The sequence below is a fragment of the Hemicordylus capensis genome, chromosome 14 (assembly GCF_027244095.1).
Source record: "Hemicordylus capensis ecotype Gifberg chromosome 14, rHemCap1.1.pri, whole genome shotgun sequence".
Classification (NCBI taxonomy): domain Eukaryota; kingdom Metazoa; phylum Chordata; class Lepidosauria; order Squamata; family Cordylidae; genus Hemicordylus; species Hemicordylus capensis.
This window is the reverse complement of record NC_069670.1, coordinates 7,210,713-7,226,232: the sequence shown is the minus strand read 5'-3', so window position 1 is coordinate 7,226,232 and position 15,520 is coordinate 7,210,713. Positions and strand designations below refer to the sequence as shown.

General features: G+C 50.9%; 1 protein-coding gene across 3 annotated transcripts in view; it reads right to left on the bottom strand.

The window, feature by feature from the left end:
• Positions 1–2,879: 2,879 nt before the first annotated feature.
• Positions 2,880–15,520, bottom strand: part of NECTIN4 (nectin cell adhesion molecule 4) — a 75,690-nt gene continuing 63,049 nt past the window's right edge. For all 3 annotated transcript variants that reach the window (XM_053278739.1, XM_053278740.1, XM_053278741.1), the window contains exons 6-10: positions 12,741–12,892; positions 12,117–12,264; positions 11,459–11,537; positions 8,686–8,832; positions 2,880–7,600 (exon numbers count right to left, since the gene is read on the bottom strand). In XM_053278739.1, coding sequence (XP_053134714.1) covers positions 7,313–7,600; positions 8,686–8,832; positions 11,459–11,537; positions 12,117–12,264; positions 12,741–12,892 — 814 coding nt within the window. In that variant the 3' untranslated portion in view covers positions 2,880–7,312. The remainder of the gene's footprint in view (positions 7,601–8,685; positions 8,833–11,458; positions 11,538–12,116; positions 12,265–12,740; positions 12,893–15,520) is intronic.

Here is a 15,520-nt window from a genome sequence, read left to right as displayed (position 1 = left end):
GGCCCCGGTCCTGAAGCCAAAAGCGGGGTGGAAATCGTTACACTTCTGTTCTCATTCGGAGCTGAACAGGAAGTGAGTTCAGCTGCCTCAAACCCAACTTCCCGTACAGAGCATCTCTGAAACCACAAAGAACAAGCTTGACTCCTGCACACATCACACACACACACACACACAAATATTCTCAGGGAATTTGGGGCCAACATGCCCTCAGATTCTTCCTTTTCACAGATGCCTCATTTTGATCCGTCCGAATTCAACCGGGACACAAATTATGGGTTTTGGAAATCTGGATTTTGATGACAAGCCCCATCGCCAGAACCTTGGGGGTGTGGGAGCCTGGGAGGGCATGAACATCATTGCCCAGGCATCATTTAAGAGAATGCCTCCTTTGTCATGAACCCTCCTGCATATTAAGATCATCTGGGGAGGTCCGGTGACAGTTGCCACCAGCACGCTTAGTCAGAGGTGCACGTAGATAATTTTGGAGCCTGGACCTAAAGGCCTTTGGAGCCCCACCCAACACCCCACTCAAGTTAAACATCGTTTTTTTAACACGGAGGTTCTTGAGGGCACAAACCACACCACCCAGGACAGACTAAAGAGGATTTGGGAGCCCCCACCCCTGGGAGCGTGGAGGTTCTGGACTTCGGCCCTGAAGTCCAGGGGGAAGAGCGCCTCTGCATTTAGTGGCTACTCAGGAACAGGCCTTCTTTGTGGTTGCCCCAGGCTCTGGAATGCACACCCTGTCAAAATAAGAGCATCAAACAAACAAGAAGCAATAAGACCCCTACTATATAATGAAGAATGTATAACAAACCCATCTTAGAATGAAACAGAATGGCCATTAATGCATCCATTAAAACGTATATGTGGGAGGTCTCCGGGTCACCAGTTTGTGAAGACAATCCTGAACTAGACGGACCGAGGGTAGAAGGCAGCTTCCTATGTAGTAAGGCTAAACATAACCAGATATATTGCTCTGGGCTCCTTGAAGAAACAGCAAGATAGAAATGCATAAATAAATGATAGATAGGTAGTTAAACCTCTAGATTCAGAGGAATTCTACCTTTAAGCATTTATTTAACTATCATGGCCAATAGATTAACTTCTATAATACAGAATTACCTTGCTCTCGGGCTGCAGACGAATCACTAACTGAGCCAGGATTTCAGCAGAGGTGGGACTCGGGTGAAGAGGCCGGAGTCACTGGAGGGATACAGACTTCAGACAGCTCCGAGGGAGAGCAAGAATCAGGCAGGAGGGGCATCAGGACCTTGGATAGCTCCAAGCAGGATCGGAGAGCTGGCAGGTAACACTTGAGCGAGGAGTGTTGTTGCTCCAGCAAAGGTCTGATGTCGACTGCAAACTTACACAAGCTTCTGACTGGTTAGGGTGGCTGGCCTGGCTTCTGGAGGTGAGTGGGACACTGTGGCTTAAAGGACCCTCATGTTGGAGGATGAGCTATATTGTTCAATCCTGAGTTGGGCCAGACAGCAAAAGCTCTGATGGGAGCCAGTGAGCCAGCAAAGCGCTGGGAGTGACCCGAGGTCCCCAATTGTGAGGGTGGTACTCCTCCCGAGTGTTAGAAATGCAGCTCCATCAACTCTTAGCACCAGAAACCGCATTGGCCAACAGGGCCATTTGAGAAGAGAGATCGTAAGGAAATTAGAAGCGAACATTTGTTTGGGACAGGGAGGAGGCTGGGACGAGGTTAGTATTTCTGGTAGTTTTAGTTTTTGCTTTTCTCGTTGAGTTAGATTGAGTGAGGTTGAATATTAGGTGATTGTAGAGTTAGTGTTCAGTTTGAAAGCTTTCATTGGGGAAGAACGACCATCTTGTTGATCATGTGAGTATTTCGTTTGTTTGTTTATTACATTCAGAATCCTCGTAACACCTAAATCTCAAGGGCGCTTTTCACAGGGGGCTTTTAAAGCCCTTTAACTCACAGCTCCTCCTCACATATGGGGCAGATTTACCCCGAAGTCCCTGCGGGTTACTGGGGAACAGTTCACACACAATTTGGGTTTTTCATCACACGTTAGAGTGTCGCCCAATTTATAGCCGGGATTTTTAAAAATCCATTTTTTGCATCGTTGTTTTCTGGGACCACTTCAAGGTTGCAGTAAAGCCTCACAGAAAAGCCTGCTGTGTGGGCGGTGTATGCAACAATAAATAAAAGAGAGGAACACATCTCCCCTTTGTTAGACTGACATTCTCTGGCTCCACTCTCTCACCCGAGAGACAGACGTCTGTCGTCTTCTTCCTCCCCTTCTCCTGATGTACTGAGCAGGCAAATACGCTCTCTATCTCTCCAACGTATCTCCTAAAATAAACTACTTTCTAGGAACTTGAACTCCGTGTCGCCAGACAATACTAATCAGCAGCGCTCTCTCCTGACTTGTGAACTTTTGCTGCAGCTGGGATGGATAAATATCGGGACATGGCAACCCGACTTGCAGGGGGTGCTAGATCCATGCCCCCTGCTTCTTCTGGTGTAAAAGGGTCCCAGAACCTAGCTGTTAGCTATATAGAGATATTTGCAGTAGTAATAGTAGTAGTCATCCAACATCCTGTCTCCAGAAGCAACTGGCCAGGTGCCTCTAGGAAATCCACGTGAGGAACATGAAGATCGGTTCCCAGTTCCCTCCCTGGCAGCATCTCCAAGATAGGGCTGAGAGAGACTCCTGCCTGCAACCTTGGAGAAGCCGCTGCCACTCTGTGTAGACAATCCTGAGCTAGATGGAGCAAGGGTCTGACTCAGTATGTGGCCGCTTCCTCTGTTCCTCTGTAAACTGGCCCTCTGTCCACTACAAGTTGATTAAGGACGCAGGAGGAAAGGTGGACGCAAAATGGAATAATGAAGACGGCTGACAAATCCATCCCATCATAGGTGCCAGGGGAGCCGTTTATTTACAAAATAAGCCATGCACATCAAAGTTTCCTTGGCCCTTTCTATACACAGAAATACATATACACGGAATACACACACACACACACACACACACACACACACACACACACACACAAAGCAAGGAGTTCTATATACATGGACTTTTACGGATTATAAAAGGCGGAGGGGCAGGATGCAAAGAGCAACACAAACCAACCTGAGTCCACACTTCTTGGAATTAAAACACACACACACACACACACACAGAGGACAATACAAACAATTCGACATGGAAGGCTTGAGCTGGATGGGTTTACCTGACAAAAGTCTGCATTGTAATGGATGGGGAAGAAAAGCATCCCTGTTGGGGTGGGTGGGTGGGAGGGACCAGTTGAGTTCCATCGATTGCCTCGAGGGAGACAAAAATGTCTAGAACCCCAACTGAAGGCTGCCGAATCTCCACTCAGCTTTGGGGCGACCCCCAGATTGCATCTCATAAATAGCCATTTTCAAGTGTGTCTTACACGACATTTGCATTGCTAAACATACATATTCTGTAAAGGATCTTTTTCACGACAACTCCCATCATCCCCTGCTACAATCTATTGTGGCTGGGGATGCTGGGAGTTGTAGTTCAGCAACATCTGGAGGAACCCTGGTTGGGAACCACTGCTTTAGATTGGCTGCCCAACTTTGGCCTGCAAGCTGTTTTTGGACCACAACTCACATCATCCCCCATCACATTGATGATAATTGTATTCTGACATCTGCAGGAGGATTGAAGTTATGCAGCCATAGACCACAAATGGACTACAAATACTGCAATTCATTATTAATTTGGATGTTTTATTGCAGATGCAGTATTTAAGGAATAATTTTACATGGTCTGATCTTTTTAAGGATTTCTTTTTAGTGTCCTTGGAGAACACATATGTCAAAACAAATTAGGCGTTTGGATTTTGGTTCTCAACAAGTACAACCTTCTGTGCACTTCTTGGAAGCTTCGATTCCTCCCTGGGGCAGATATTTGCCTCCGAAGAAAAGTATAATTCTAGGGCAGGAGTAATTAAATGTGGGTCCCCAAATGTTGATGGATCACAACTCCCAGCAGACGTCAGGGACTCCAGTGTGAAAAGACCTGTTCCATGGGGGAAACTATCCATTTGCAGGTGGCACCAATCCATCACAACACCCAGGAGCTTCTGCTAGAAGCAACCCAAAAGTTTGAAATCAATCCCAAAAGCCAATGCATCCACAAAACGACGCACATCTGAATTGTCATGAAGATAAGACAAGATAAGTTGTAGTCCAACAATGAGGGTTTGACCTGAAGTTTCAAAGTCATTCTCAGAGTCTCCAGAGAAGGTGGAGTAAGTTTTCAAGGTGGGAAGACAGAAACAAAATAGGGTGGGGGGAGTTATTTATCTACTTTAACCACTTGTTTTGGCCCACATTTGATTCATGCTTCTCCTCTAAGCTACTGGGCACAGCCAGGTTCTCTCTTCCTGACTCATCGGCTACTATCTTCTGCCTCTGCCAAACACAACTAGGCCCCACCCCTGAATTGCCAGGCACCTCCCATTAGCTCCCAGGCCCCGCCCCTTGTTCCTCAGGGCGGAGCCTCAAGAGTCCAGGAAACCCTCCCAATTGGTGGACACTTTTCAAGTAAGAGCTTCCTTCTGGGACATCCAGAGCGGCCACACAACACAAATGTACAAGCCGCAAAACACAATACTTAAAAAAAAAATACAAAACAAAGGGCTAACATTGGCAGGCCTTGAGGGAATCTGAGAAAATGAATTTTAGCGTGCAATCTTAATACTGGACTCTCTGGCCCTCATCGACCAAATCAAGCCCGTTCCCAGGCAGCACGAGCAAAAGTCGAGAAATCGGTCACGACGGTGCACTTAACGGCCATCTTGTGAGAATGCCGAGCTCTGATGATTGCCCTGCTGACGTCGGCAGTGTGATAGGGGGACTCTGAATTCACACAAGCCTGTGGCTCCTTGCCCACGAAAAAGGAGCACAATGAAAAGAATTGCATTGGTTCTTTCCACGGCCATGACGCTGGGTTGCTTCCATTCCAGCCCTTTTGCTTTAGAATTGCTCTCCTTTGCTCACATTTTATGGGCAATCTATGCAACATCACTGCTGGACTGGTTGCCTTCCAGCCTTGTGTCTTTCCCGCTCTGACCTGTGGCAGACTTTTGCTCTATCACACAACGACACCACTGGGCTCTCTAGGGTGGACTAGGGATGGGAAGGACCCCAGATCCCCCCCCGCCCGCATTGTGAATTGGCAAAGCACTACTGAAACTTTCAGGGCTCCTGGGGTTTTAATTCCTAAAAAAGACTTATTGTTTGCCAATTCCACCCGTTGATGGCAGCAGGATTAATGATGAATTGCCCCAGGAATGTTGAATTCCTGGTTTCCTTCCATTATTCAATAAGTTCTTCTTTTCATCTCAAAATTATTCCCCTGCTGCATTGAACAGGAAGCCATTTTTAGCAGGAAGCTAAAATCCTGCAGTCCTGGCAATAGGCATTCTCAAACGTGGGTTATGCCCAAGATTCCCACCGGGGCATACGTTCACACAATCACACTAAAGCTGGTAACCCACATTAGACCGAGATTCAAATGACTGGGTGAAAGGGACAGGATTTGGGGAACTTCCCGATTTGTAGCTTAGCACCTTTTCCACCAGGTCTCTGCTGAGCCGCCACTGATTGGACACCATGCACAGACATTTCATATTGCCCCATATCGGCTCCAACCCAAAACATGTTTCAAAGGATCCGGTTCACATACTGTCCTGCAGCCCATCAAATACAGAGTAGTTGTGGGATTTTGTACATGTTAAGGAGTCCTAAGATCACTCTGCTTGGATGAGAGAGAGAGAAAGATGGGGAGGAATGATACATTGCATAAACACTCAAATATTCTAGGTATGTCATATGGTTGATATTTGAAGGTTAGCAGGGCTGTAATTCCCATTTCCCTTCCAAATTTTTATCAGGTAAAAATGCCAGCCTTTGTTTGGCTTGGGCGTTTCCTTTGCACCCACATAAAATCCATCCTTGTATCAAGGTACTCTCCATCGTCCATTTTGTACGTTCCCTCCTTTTCCCTTCTTGTGTTAGAAATAGTTTGATTTGGCTGGGCATGGCTGGCGCTGTTGACAGCAGAGTTCCGGCTTTTAAAACCAACACAAGACAAATGTCATCGGAGACAAATGTCATTGGAGCTCCAGTGGATCCATTTGAGATCGTTGCACAATCTGCCCTCCCCAGGACTGACTTCGGGACTTCGTGGCTTTTGTGGGACCACTTGGATGTTTTATAGGTCACCTGGAAGCACTAGCCACTGGCATCCTTTCAGAGCCAATGATTAGGCACGCACGGCGTTTCCAACAAGAGTGGACAAAATGTGTGCATCACAGCATCATCGGTGTAGGGAAGGACAATCCTAGGGATGGAAGGATTCCAATTCCACTGGGAAGGACAATTATGGGAGTCACGGATCCTTCCATGGCCTGAAACCAAGCTGCATTTGTAGGAATCTCCCTCCAAGTTCATAGCTCTGGGGAATCCCTTGAGGCCTGCGGGGAGTTATTGTTAAATTATAGGTTCCTATGCATTAATTTTCTCTTTTTCATCAACAATTTTTTCCATTAAGGAAAGAAAAGAATGTTCTTAGAACACCCTAAATCTGGTCCTCTCCAACGTGAGAACTTGTCCTTACCTGTAACAGCTAATATTTAAAAACAAAACAAGGAAATGGAGAGATCCCCTTCCTTGCCTTTTGGTTTCTGTTCGACTTTCTAGCGCTTTGGCCCATAGCCCCTGAGGGCTACACACTTTCTAACTAATAATAACAATAATAACAATAATAATAATAATAATAATAATTAAAAAATAAAGAGGATATAAACATTTCATGGTTCCTTCCCTGAGCCAAGAAAAAAGCTCTTGCACCCTCTGCCCTCGGCTAACTCCGAATCGCTTGACCGGAGGACCACAGCTTCAAAGGATTTCTTAAAAACAAGACAAGACACAGGCTGGGCACTGTAATCATCCCTTTGAAGTCAGAAGGGAACGTTTCCCAACCTCGAAACTGTTTTTTAGGGGGTTGCCAGGTCCCTAGATTGCTGTGGGATGAGCCTTTCCCCCTCCAAAGCAGGATATGACCATGGCTTGGACAAGGTCCCCGGAGAAAGCAGAAAGGGATGCTCAGGCCTCTGCGGACGTCCAAAGTCAACTGTAAAATCTTTGCAGTGCAGCTGGGAGGGGCGAGTGGCTCAGAAGGAGGATGTCTCAGTCACAAGGGCTGCTTGTCCCCTACCACTGGGAGATGCCAGCAGGCATCTGGGGGAAAGGTTCAGTGCTTTGCCGAGTCCCAGAAATCCATAGCGGGCACAAGCGTCACACCAGATGTCCCCGGCCGTTGATGTAGATGCCATTGGTCGTGGGCTTGGCCCGGAGGGTGCCGTTCTCTTGCACAAAGTGCGTCATGGCCTGCTTGATGTTGTTCTCCCCGTCCCGCTCTTCCTCCTCGTCTTTCTCCTTCTCCGCCTTCTCCTTCTCCGCCTTCTCCTTCTCCAGTTGGTTCTCCTGGATCGGAGTGGGGGGCGTCGGAGGCAGCTCCGTCTGCGTTTCAATCTCCCGCACTGTTGACAAGGTGGAGTAGCTGCGTCCCTCCGCGTCATCGCCCTGAGTGAGAAGAGACAACGGGTGCTGTCAGGATTCTTATTCTAATTTTGATTGATTGATTGATGACGACGACAAATATTTGTATACTGCTCTTCTACCCAAAGCAGTTAAGAGAGAGAGGGAGAGAAGGAAGGAAGGAAGGAAGGAAGGAAGGAAGGAAGGAAGGAGAATTGACATATGGGAGTATAGACAGACAGACAGACGAGAATTGGCAAATGGGAGGAGGGAGAGAGAGAGAGAGAGAGAGAGAGAGAGAGAGAGAGAGAGAGAGAGAGAGAGAGAGAGAGATCACTGTCCCCACCCAAAGGGCTCACAATCTAAAACTTTTATTTAAAACATTTCTATCCATCCAGTGTAATACTGCTTGGGATGGCTCACTACGTAAAGAGTGGATCGTTTTACTCTGGATATAAATTGGGCTGCACTCTAATGTGCAATGGGAAACCCGAATTGGGTGTAAAGTGCTCCCGGATAGTTCACAGGGACTTTGGGGGTAAACGTGGCCGATAAGTGAACGCACCCACTCCATGCCGGAGGAGATGAGAACTAAAAGTCAGGTGTGAAGAACTTCCTGGAGATGCTGCCAGGGAATGAATCGGAGACTTTCTGCATGAGAAGCAGATGCTCCACCTGGCCACGCAGATGACCACTGGGCATGCACGGCAGCCTCCAAAATGGCCACAGTAGAGAGACCCATAACGGGCCAGTAACATCCCATAACAGGCCAAGAACAACCAAGAGGAGGCCAACAAGGGGAAGGGGGACATCAGGAGACACACACACCCAGCCGTGACAGCACCCCCGGAGCCCAGAAATGGCTGTAAGTCTGCCTTTTCTTTTTCTTTTTTCTTTTTTAAATATTTTTTTGGTTCCGACTCAAATTGTGCCCGAACCGATTCGGGCCCTAGCGTACACAGAATCGAACTGGACCCAGTTCGGTTTGAGTCCAGTTCTGTTCAAACCGAACTGGGTTTTCCGGTTTTGTGCCCAGCCCTACGACCAAGCTGCAGAGCAGTCCTCCCCACCCAAGGGCAGGCGGTTCTCATGAGCCCCCCCCCCAAACCTCGCACATGCCCCCAACTCACTATGATGGAGCAGAGGCTGGTTTCCCGCAGGCTGTCGGCTCGGAAGCTGCCCTGCCGGCTATCACGGCACAGGCTTTCGCGGCACAGGCTGTCGCCCCGGAAACTCCCCTGCCGGCTCTCGGACCTCAGAGGGAGGTTTTCTTCTGTCTGCACCAGAGAAAAACGGGGGAAAGAGGGTCAAGGAGCTCACAGTGGCTGCCCTCCCAGTGCTATGCAGAGTGGCCATATGGAGCTGCTTGAGTCTGGCCTGCCTAGTTCAGCATTGCCTACTCTGACTGGCAGTATCTCTCTAAGGTTAGCATTGCCAGCATTGCCTGCTCTGACTGGCAGCACCCCCCAAGGTTTCAAGCAGACTCTAGCTTAACAACGTCTACTCTGACTGGCAGCATCTCCTCAAGAGCTCAAGCACAGTGTAGCTCAGCATCGTCTGCTCTCTGGTAGTGTCTCCCCGAGCTCTCAAGCACACACTAGCTCAGTATCGTCTACTCTGACTGGCAGCATCTCCCCAAGGTCTCAAGCACACTCTGGCCAAACATCGTCTAGGGCTACACACTCCAGGGCTACACAGCTTCAGCCTGCCAGCTGTTCTTGAGCTATAGCTCCCAACATCTCTATTTGCCACTGTCGCTGGGGATGATGGGAGTTGTAGTCCTACAACAGCTGGAGGCCCAAGGTTGTGCAGTCCTGGTCTACTCTGGCCAACAGTGGCTCTTTAAGGAACCAAGCAGAGAGGGATCTTTCCCAGCCCTGCAAACCGAGATATTTCCCAAGCACAGATGCTGGTGACGGAACTTGGGGGCTTCTGCATGCAAAACAGACCCCCCCTCACTGAACTACACCCCCTCCCAACCATTCTTCCAAGGAGTGGGTGGTTTCCTCCTTGGCGGATAATGCTGAGGATCTCTCAGGCCACTGCACCTTCGGAAATGAATTCGGTTCTCCAATCACGGCTGGACTCCAACTCCCATCACCCACAGCCACAATTCCCGTCACCCCACCTGCCATTTATTGGGGCTGGGGCTGCTGGGAGTTGTAGTCCAACAGCAAATGGAGAGCCTCATGCTGGATGGCACACCCTGGAACTCGGGCCCTGCTCATACATGTTGTTCCACGTGCTCCCTCCAGGGGGTGCTGAGAGACCTCTCCAGCTCAGACTCCTCAGCGAAGGGAAGCCACAAAGGGGAGGAAGGAGACCTTTACAGCCGATCTCCCTGCAGCGAATAGCCGTGGCAAAATAGAGCCTCCATGTTCAAGGGCAGTACACCTGCCAGAACCTGTTGCAGTAGGCACACAGCTAGGATGGGGCCACTGAGTTGCCCAGAGCCATCAGGGCTGGCTCCTGTCAGTGACCGAGCTCTGGGTTTGAGCCTCTAATGCAGCCACACAATTCTTGTTAAGGCTGAGAGGAAAACCACCTCAAAATTGCACGGTAGGAAGGGCCGCAATGTAGGGCAGAGACTCCCATCAATTTAGGGGACAAACTCAAAGGCAGCCCCATATCCCCCCCTCCTGGGGGGGGAACTCCATTGTTTTTTTCACCTGGAATCGCACAACTTCGGCTCTCCAGCTGTTTTCTGGACTACCGTGCCCATTATCCGTAGCCACCATGGCAAACAGGGAGGGAAGATGGGTGTTGTAGTCCAGCATCTGCTAGAAGGCTACAGTTGCACAGCCCGGCCTTACATCACAACGCAAGCCGTTAGAAAGTGCGCTGCGCAAACCGTTAACTTTGTCACCTGCTCTACATTTTGCCTCTGCGAAATTTCTCCGTTTGCGAAAAAGATTGCATTTCCCCCCTCGGTCCTAGCTCTTAACCGGGTGGAAAGGGGAACGACGTTTCCCACATTTGCTTCCCCACTGTAAGCGCCAGTTCTCCCCTTTTACTGCCTCGTCCAGGTTACCAGCGAGAGCGCCTTGCCCCATACGTCCCAACCCAGACCTTAAGATCCTCTTCGGAGGCCCTGCTCCAAATGCCACTACCAAACGGGGCGAGGAGGCGGGCGGCCACTAGGGAGAGGGCCTTTTCGGTGGTGGCACCCCATCTACGGAACAGCCTCCCCAGTTAAGCTATTTGTTCTTTTAGCTGCCAAGTGAAGACCTTTTTGTTCACTTAAGCTATTTGTTCTTTTAGATGCCAAGTGAAGACCTTTTTGTTCACTCCAGCTTTTTAGAATTGATTTTTAAAGTAAGTTTTACAAGTGTTTTGCATAGCAATATGGTTAGAGCGTTGGACTAGGACTGGGAAGACCCAAGTTCAAAGCCCCATTCATCCATGTAACTCACTGGGTGACTCTGGGCCACCCATGTATCTCTCAGCCTAACCTACCTCACAGGGTTGTTGTGAGGATTAAAATAAGCATGAGCTCCTTGGAAGAAGAGTGGGATATACATGTAAAAATGAATACATCAATCAATCGTATTTTGCATTTTTTGTTTTGTGATTAGTTTGCTGTGCTTTTATTGGATGTTTATTAGGGTTGGGTGGTTTGTTGTGGGGCGGCTAACAAATAAAGCTTATTTATTATTAATTATTATTGTTGTTGTTCTGCCCAGTCACCCCAAGGCTGAGTCAAGCACCCTAAAGCAGGGTTCCTTCCTTACACACTTAGGACCACTTTCACACAACCGTGTGCCCCCTTGCCCAGGGAGGCACACAAAACCCACCTCCAATTTCTGTGCCCACGAAAAATGGGATGCGAACGTGGACATTCCTATTGCTAACCATGCAAAGCCCCCTTTGAAATTCTCCTCCAAGGCCCCCCTCTGACCCCACCTGGTTCCGCGTGTCTGTGCTGTGGCTTGAATGAAGCCGCCGGATGGAGTTCTCCCGCGTCAACGTCAGCTCTTCTTCACTGCAGGGGACAAGGAGAGGAGGGGGTGAGATCTCCCCATGGGGATGGCCAGGATACCTCCCTTGGCATCAGATCTTTTCCTCAGGTGGGCCACCTGGTCTCAGGCTTCGCCCCAAAGCTTCCGAGCTCTGGCCTCCTCACAGGACGCTGCCAAACTGAGTCAGACCCTTGGTCCATCTAGCTCAGTCTTGTCTACCCAAACTGGCAGCGGCTTCTCCAAGGTTGCAGGCAGGATTTTCTCGCTCAGCCCTATCTGGAGATGCTGAAAGGGACTGAACCTGGGACCATCTGCATGAAAAGCAGATGAGCAACGGCCCCATCCCCAAAGGGGAATATTTTACAGGGCTCACATCTGGTCTCCCATCCAAACACAAACCAGGGTGGACCCAGCTTAGCAAGGGGGCAATACATGCTCGATCTCCTCCTCCTCCTCCCTCCAGGAACTCAAACTTACAAAATGAGAGGCTGAACAGAACCTGAGTTTTGCAGGAGTCCACACCAGGCATTATGGGTAATTTGGGGGCAATTTGAAAGAGAGGCAACCCGGGGAATGTGCCCACAGCCCACCCCATTGCTCACTATTTCTTGGTGATGCGCTTGGTTTTCCGCTTGTGGTAGCAGGTCATCAGGACAACAACCAGGATGAGTAGGCCCAGCAACACCACTGCAATGAGACCGGCCCCTATCATGGAGACTGAGACCACGTCCACTTGCTTGGCCTGGTTAGCTGCGGGAGACACAAAGGGGGATGGTGGGGGGGGGGAACTCTCCGTCACTCTGGGCGTCTCTGCAGCCGCATGGAAAGAGCCCCACCACATTTCCCTCAAAGCCTTCTCGCTTAGGAGAACTCCTAACCTTAAGGTCTGCAAGCACACAACCCAAAACCGGATCACATCCAGCCAGGGGCGTATCTAGGGTAGGGCAGGCAGGGCACGTGCCCTGGGAACCACTTGAAGGGGGGCGCCATTCTTAAAAAATTTTAAATTTAAATGTTTGGACGGGGGTGCAATTTCAGTGCTTGCCCTAGGCGCTATTTTCCCTAGATACGCCTCTGCATCCAGCTCTCCAACAATGCCGGCTGTAAATGCACATCTGTCTGCAGAACACCGACTGGGACGTGACATTTACGCTCTGCCTGAAAACCACCAATCGGGTGAGCGGGAGGGCGGGATCTGTCTCTGGGGCACTCCCCTGAAACACTACCTTTTATGCTGACGGTGGCTTGGACCTCCTTGCTGGCAAAGCTGTTGGCCACGTGGCAGATGTAGACGCCTTCGTCCTGGGCGCTGAGAGGCCTTTGGAAGAGCAGCGCGTCACCTTTGATCTTCACGCCACTCGGGAGGGGTTCTTCAAGCCTGGACAGAGAGGGTCAGAAAGCAAGAGGATCGATGGCGAGGCTCCTCCTTGAACACAGGGAGCACTTATTTATTTACTTACCTACATTTTATATCCCGCTTTTCCTCCCAGGAGCCCAGAGCGGTGTGCTACAGACTTAAGTTTCTCCTCACAACAACCCTGTGAAGTAGGTTAGGCGGAGAGAGAAGTGACTGGCCCAGAGTCACCCAGCTAGTTTCATGGCTGAATGGGGATTTGAACTCGGGTCTCCCCGGTCCTAGTCCAGCACTCTAGCCACCATCTGCACCCATACGGGCTGCGTCCCCCGCGCAATGTGGCCACCGCGGAAGCAAACGGCAACCCGTGCGTGTGAACGAACCGCCCCAGATCATGCACACAGCGGGGGGCCAGAATTTTCATGTCACCCCAGTTCACCTCGAAAGCCGAACCTATTCTTGCCAAGAGAGTCCAGTCCGACAATTCAGCCCCCAGGGACTGAGGGAGGCGGAACTGAGGGAGGAGGGATGAAGCCTCCTAGGGTCAGTCGACAAGAAAAATGCACGCCGGAGCAAGAATGCATGTCCCCTTTGCTAAGCAGGGTCCACCCTGGTTCACAATTGAATGGGAGACTACAGGTAAACACGGCAAGATTCCGTTGTCCCTCGCCAACCGCAGGATTGCCAATCACAGATTTGAGAATCCCCGACCACAACTGGCAAACTGCTTAGAGAGGTTATGGTGACCCCAACACAACCACCACCCTGTGAAGCAGGTTAGGGTACTTTATAGGAGGAATGCTGGCCTTATAGTAGCAAGCATGGATTGTCCCCTTTGCTAAGCAGGGCCTGCCCTGGATTGCATTTGAATGGGAGACTGTGTGTGAACACGGGAAGATATTCCCCTGAGGGGATGGGGACGCTCTGGGAAGAGCATCTGGGTCCCAAGTTTCCTCCCCGGCAGCATCTCCAAGATAGGGCTGAGAGAGAGACCCCCTGCTTGCAACCTTAGAGAAGCCGCTGCCAGCCTGTGTAGACAATACTAAGCTAGGTGGACCAAGGGTCTGACTCAATATACGGCAGCTTCCGATGTTCCTAGAAAAACTAAGGCTCTGGCCAGCGCCCACGTCAAGCAGTGGCAATTGCACAGCCTTATCTGCCAATGAATTGTTCCTCTCCAGGCCCCTCTATCCAAACACAGGAGCTTTCTCCCAGAGAGACACTCACAATAACCCGGGGGGTCTCTGGAGAAAGTTCCCGTGCATGGACGGGGAGCTCAGGAAGCAACGGCCACCGAGCAGGTCACTTGCTGATGATGGCAAAGGAACCTAGGAAGCTGCCATATACTGAGTCCGACCATTGGTCCATCTAGCTCAGTATTGTCTGACACTGACTGGCAGCGGCTTCTCCCAGGTTGCAGGCAGGAGTCTCTCTCAGCCCTGTCTTGGAGATGCTGCCAGGGAGGGAACCTGACCTTCTACATCCCGAACAGATGCTCTTGCACTGAGCTACGGGCTCAACCCCTAAGGAGAATACCTCACCAGGCTCACACACGTCTCCCATCTAAATGTCAACCAAGGCAGGCCTTGCTTAGCAAAGGAGACCATTCATGCCCGCTGCAGCAAGACCGGCTCCCCTCTTACTCTCTCTCGTAGGGACATCGGAAGCTGCCACATCCTGAGTCAGACCCCTGGCCCCTCTAGCTCAGCACTGCCTGCCACTGACTGGCAGCAGCTTCTCCAAGGCTGCCGGCAGGAGTCTTTCTCTCAGCCCTCTCTGGAGATGCTGCCAGGGAGGACCTCTTGCATCCCAAGCAGACGCCCTCCGACCGAGCTACAGACCCACCCTCTAAGGGGAGTACCCCACCGGGCTCATATCCAAATGCAAACCGGGGCAGACCCTGCTTAGCAAGGGGGGGCGGCCAATTCCTTCCCTCCCCCTCCCTCGTTCCCGGCTCTCCTGCCCTTTCCGCTGCCTCCCCACCCAGACGTGTCCAGGCTCGAGTCTCGGGAGGTGTGGGGAGGGAGGGGGAGGGGGGCGGGGAGGGCGGGGCCAGCCATGACATCATGAACAATAGGTGCTGAAATCAAAGGGATCCCTCGCCTTTTCCCACGGTGCCGGAGCGTGTCCAGACAACAGCCCCAGAAATGCTGCGTAACTGGAGCATCAGGGACCGGCTCCCTGGATCCTCCCTGCATAGCTGAGACCCGCAGGTGTAATTCAGGGTGCAAACTCAATCCGGAGAGAGAGAGAGAGAGACCAGGAGAGAGGGTCTCGTGGCAGCAAGCGGGAAGGGTCCCCTTGGCTAAGCAGGGCCCACCCGGGTTTGCATTTGGACGGGAGACACACGTGGGAGCACTGTGGGAGGTCCCCCTCCGGGGATGGGGCCTGTAGCTCAGTGGAAGAGCGTCGGCAAGTCTACATGGCAGCGCCTCTGGGGGAGATGCCTGCCTGAAAACTTAGACGGCTGCTGCCGGTCAGAGTTGGCAGTACTGAGTTGGGCGGACCAAGGGTCTGACCGTCTCCCGGCTTCCGATGCTGCAGTGCAGCAGGCTGCCACAAGGAGCAGCAACACGCAGAGCTTCAGATCAGGCAAGACAGGGCAGTGTGTGTGTGTGTGTGTGTGTGTGTGTGTGTGTGTGTGTGTGTGTG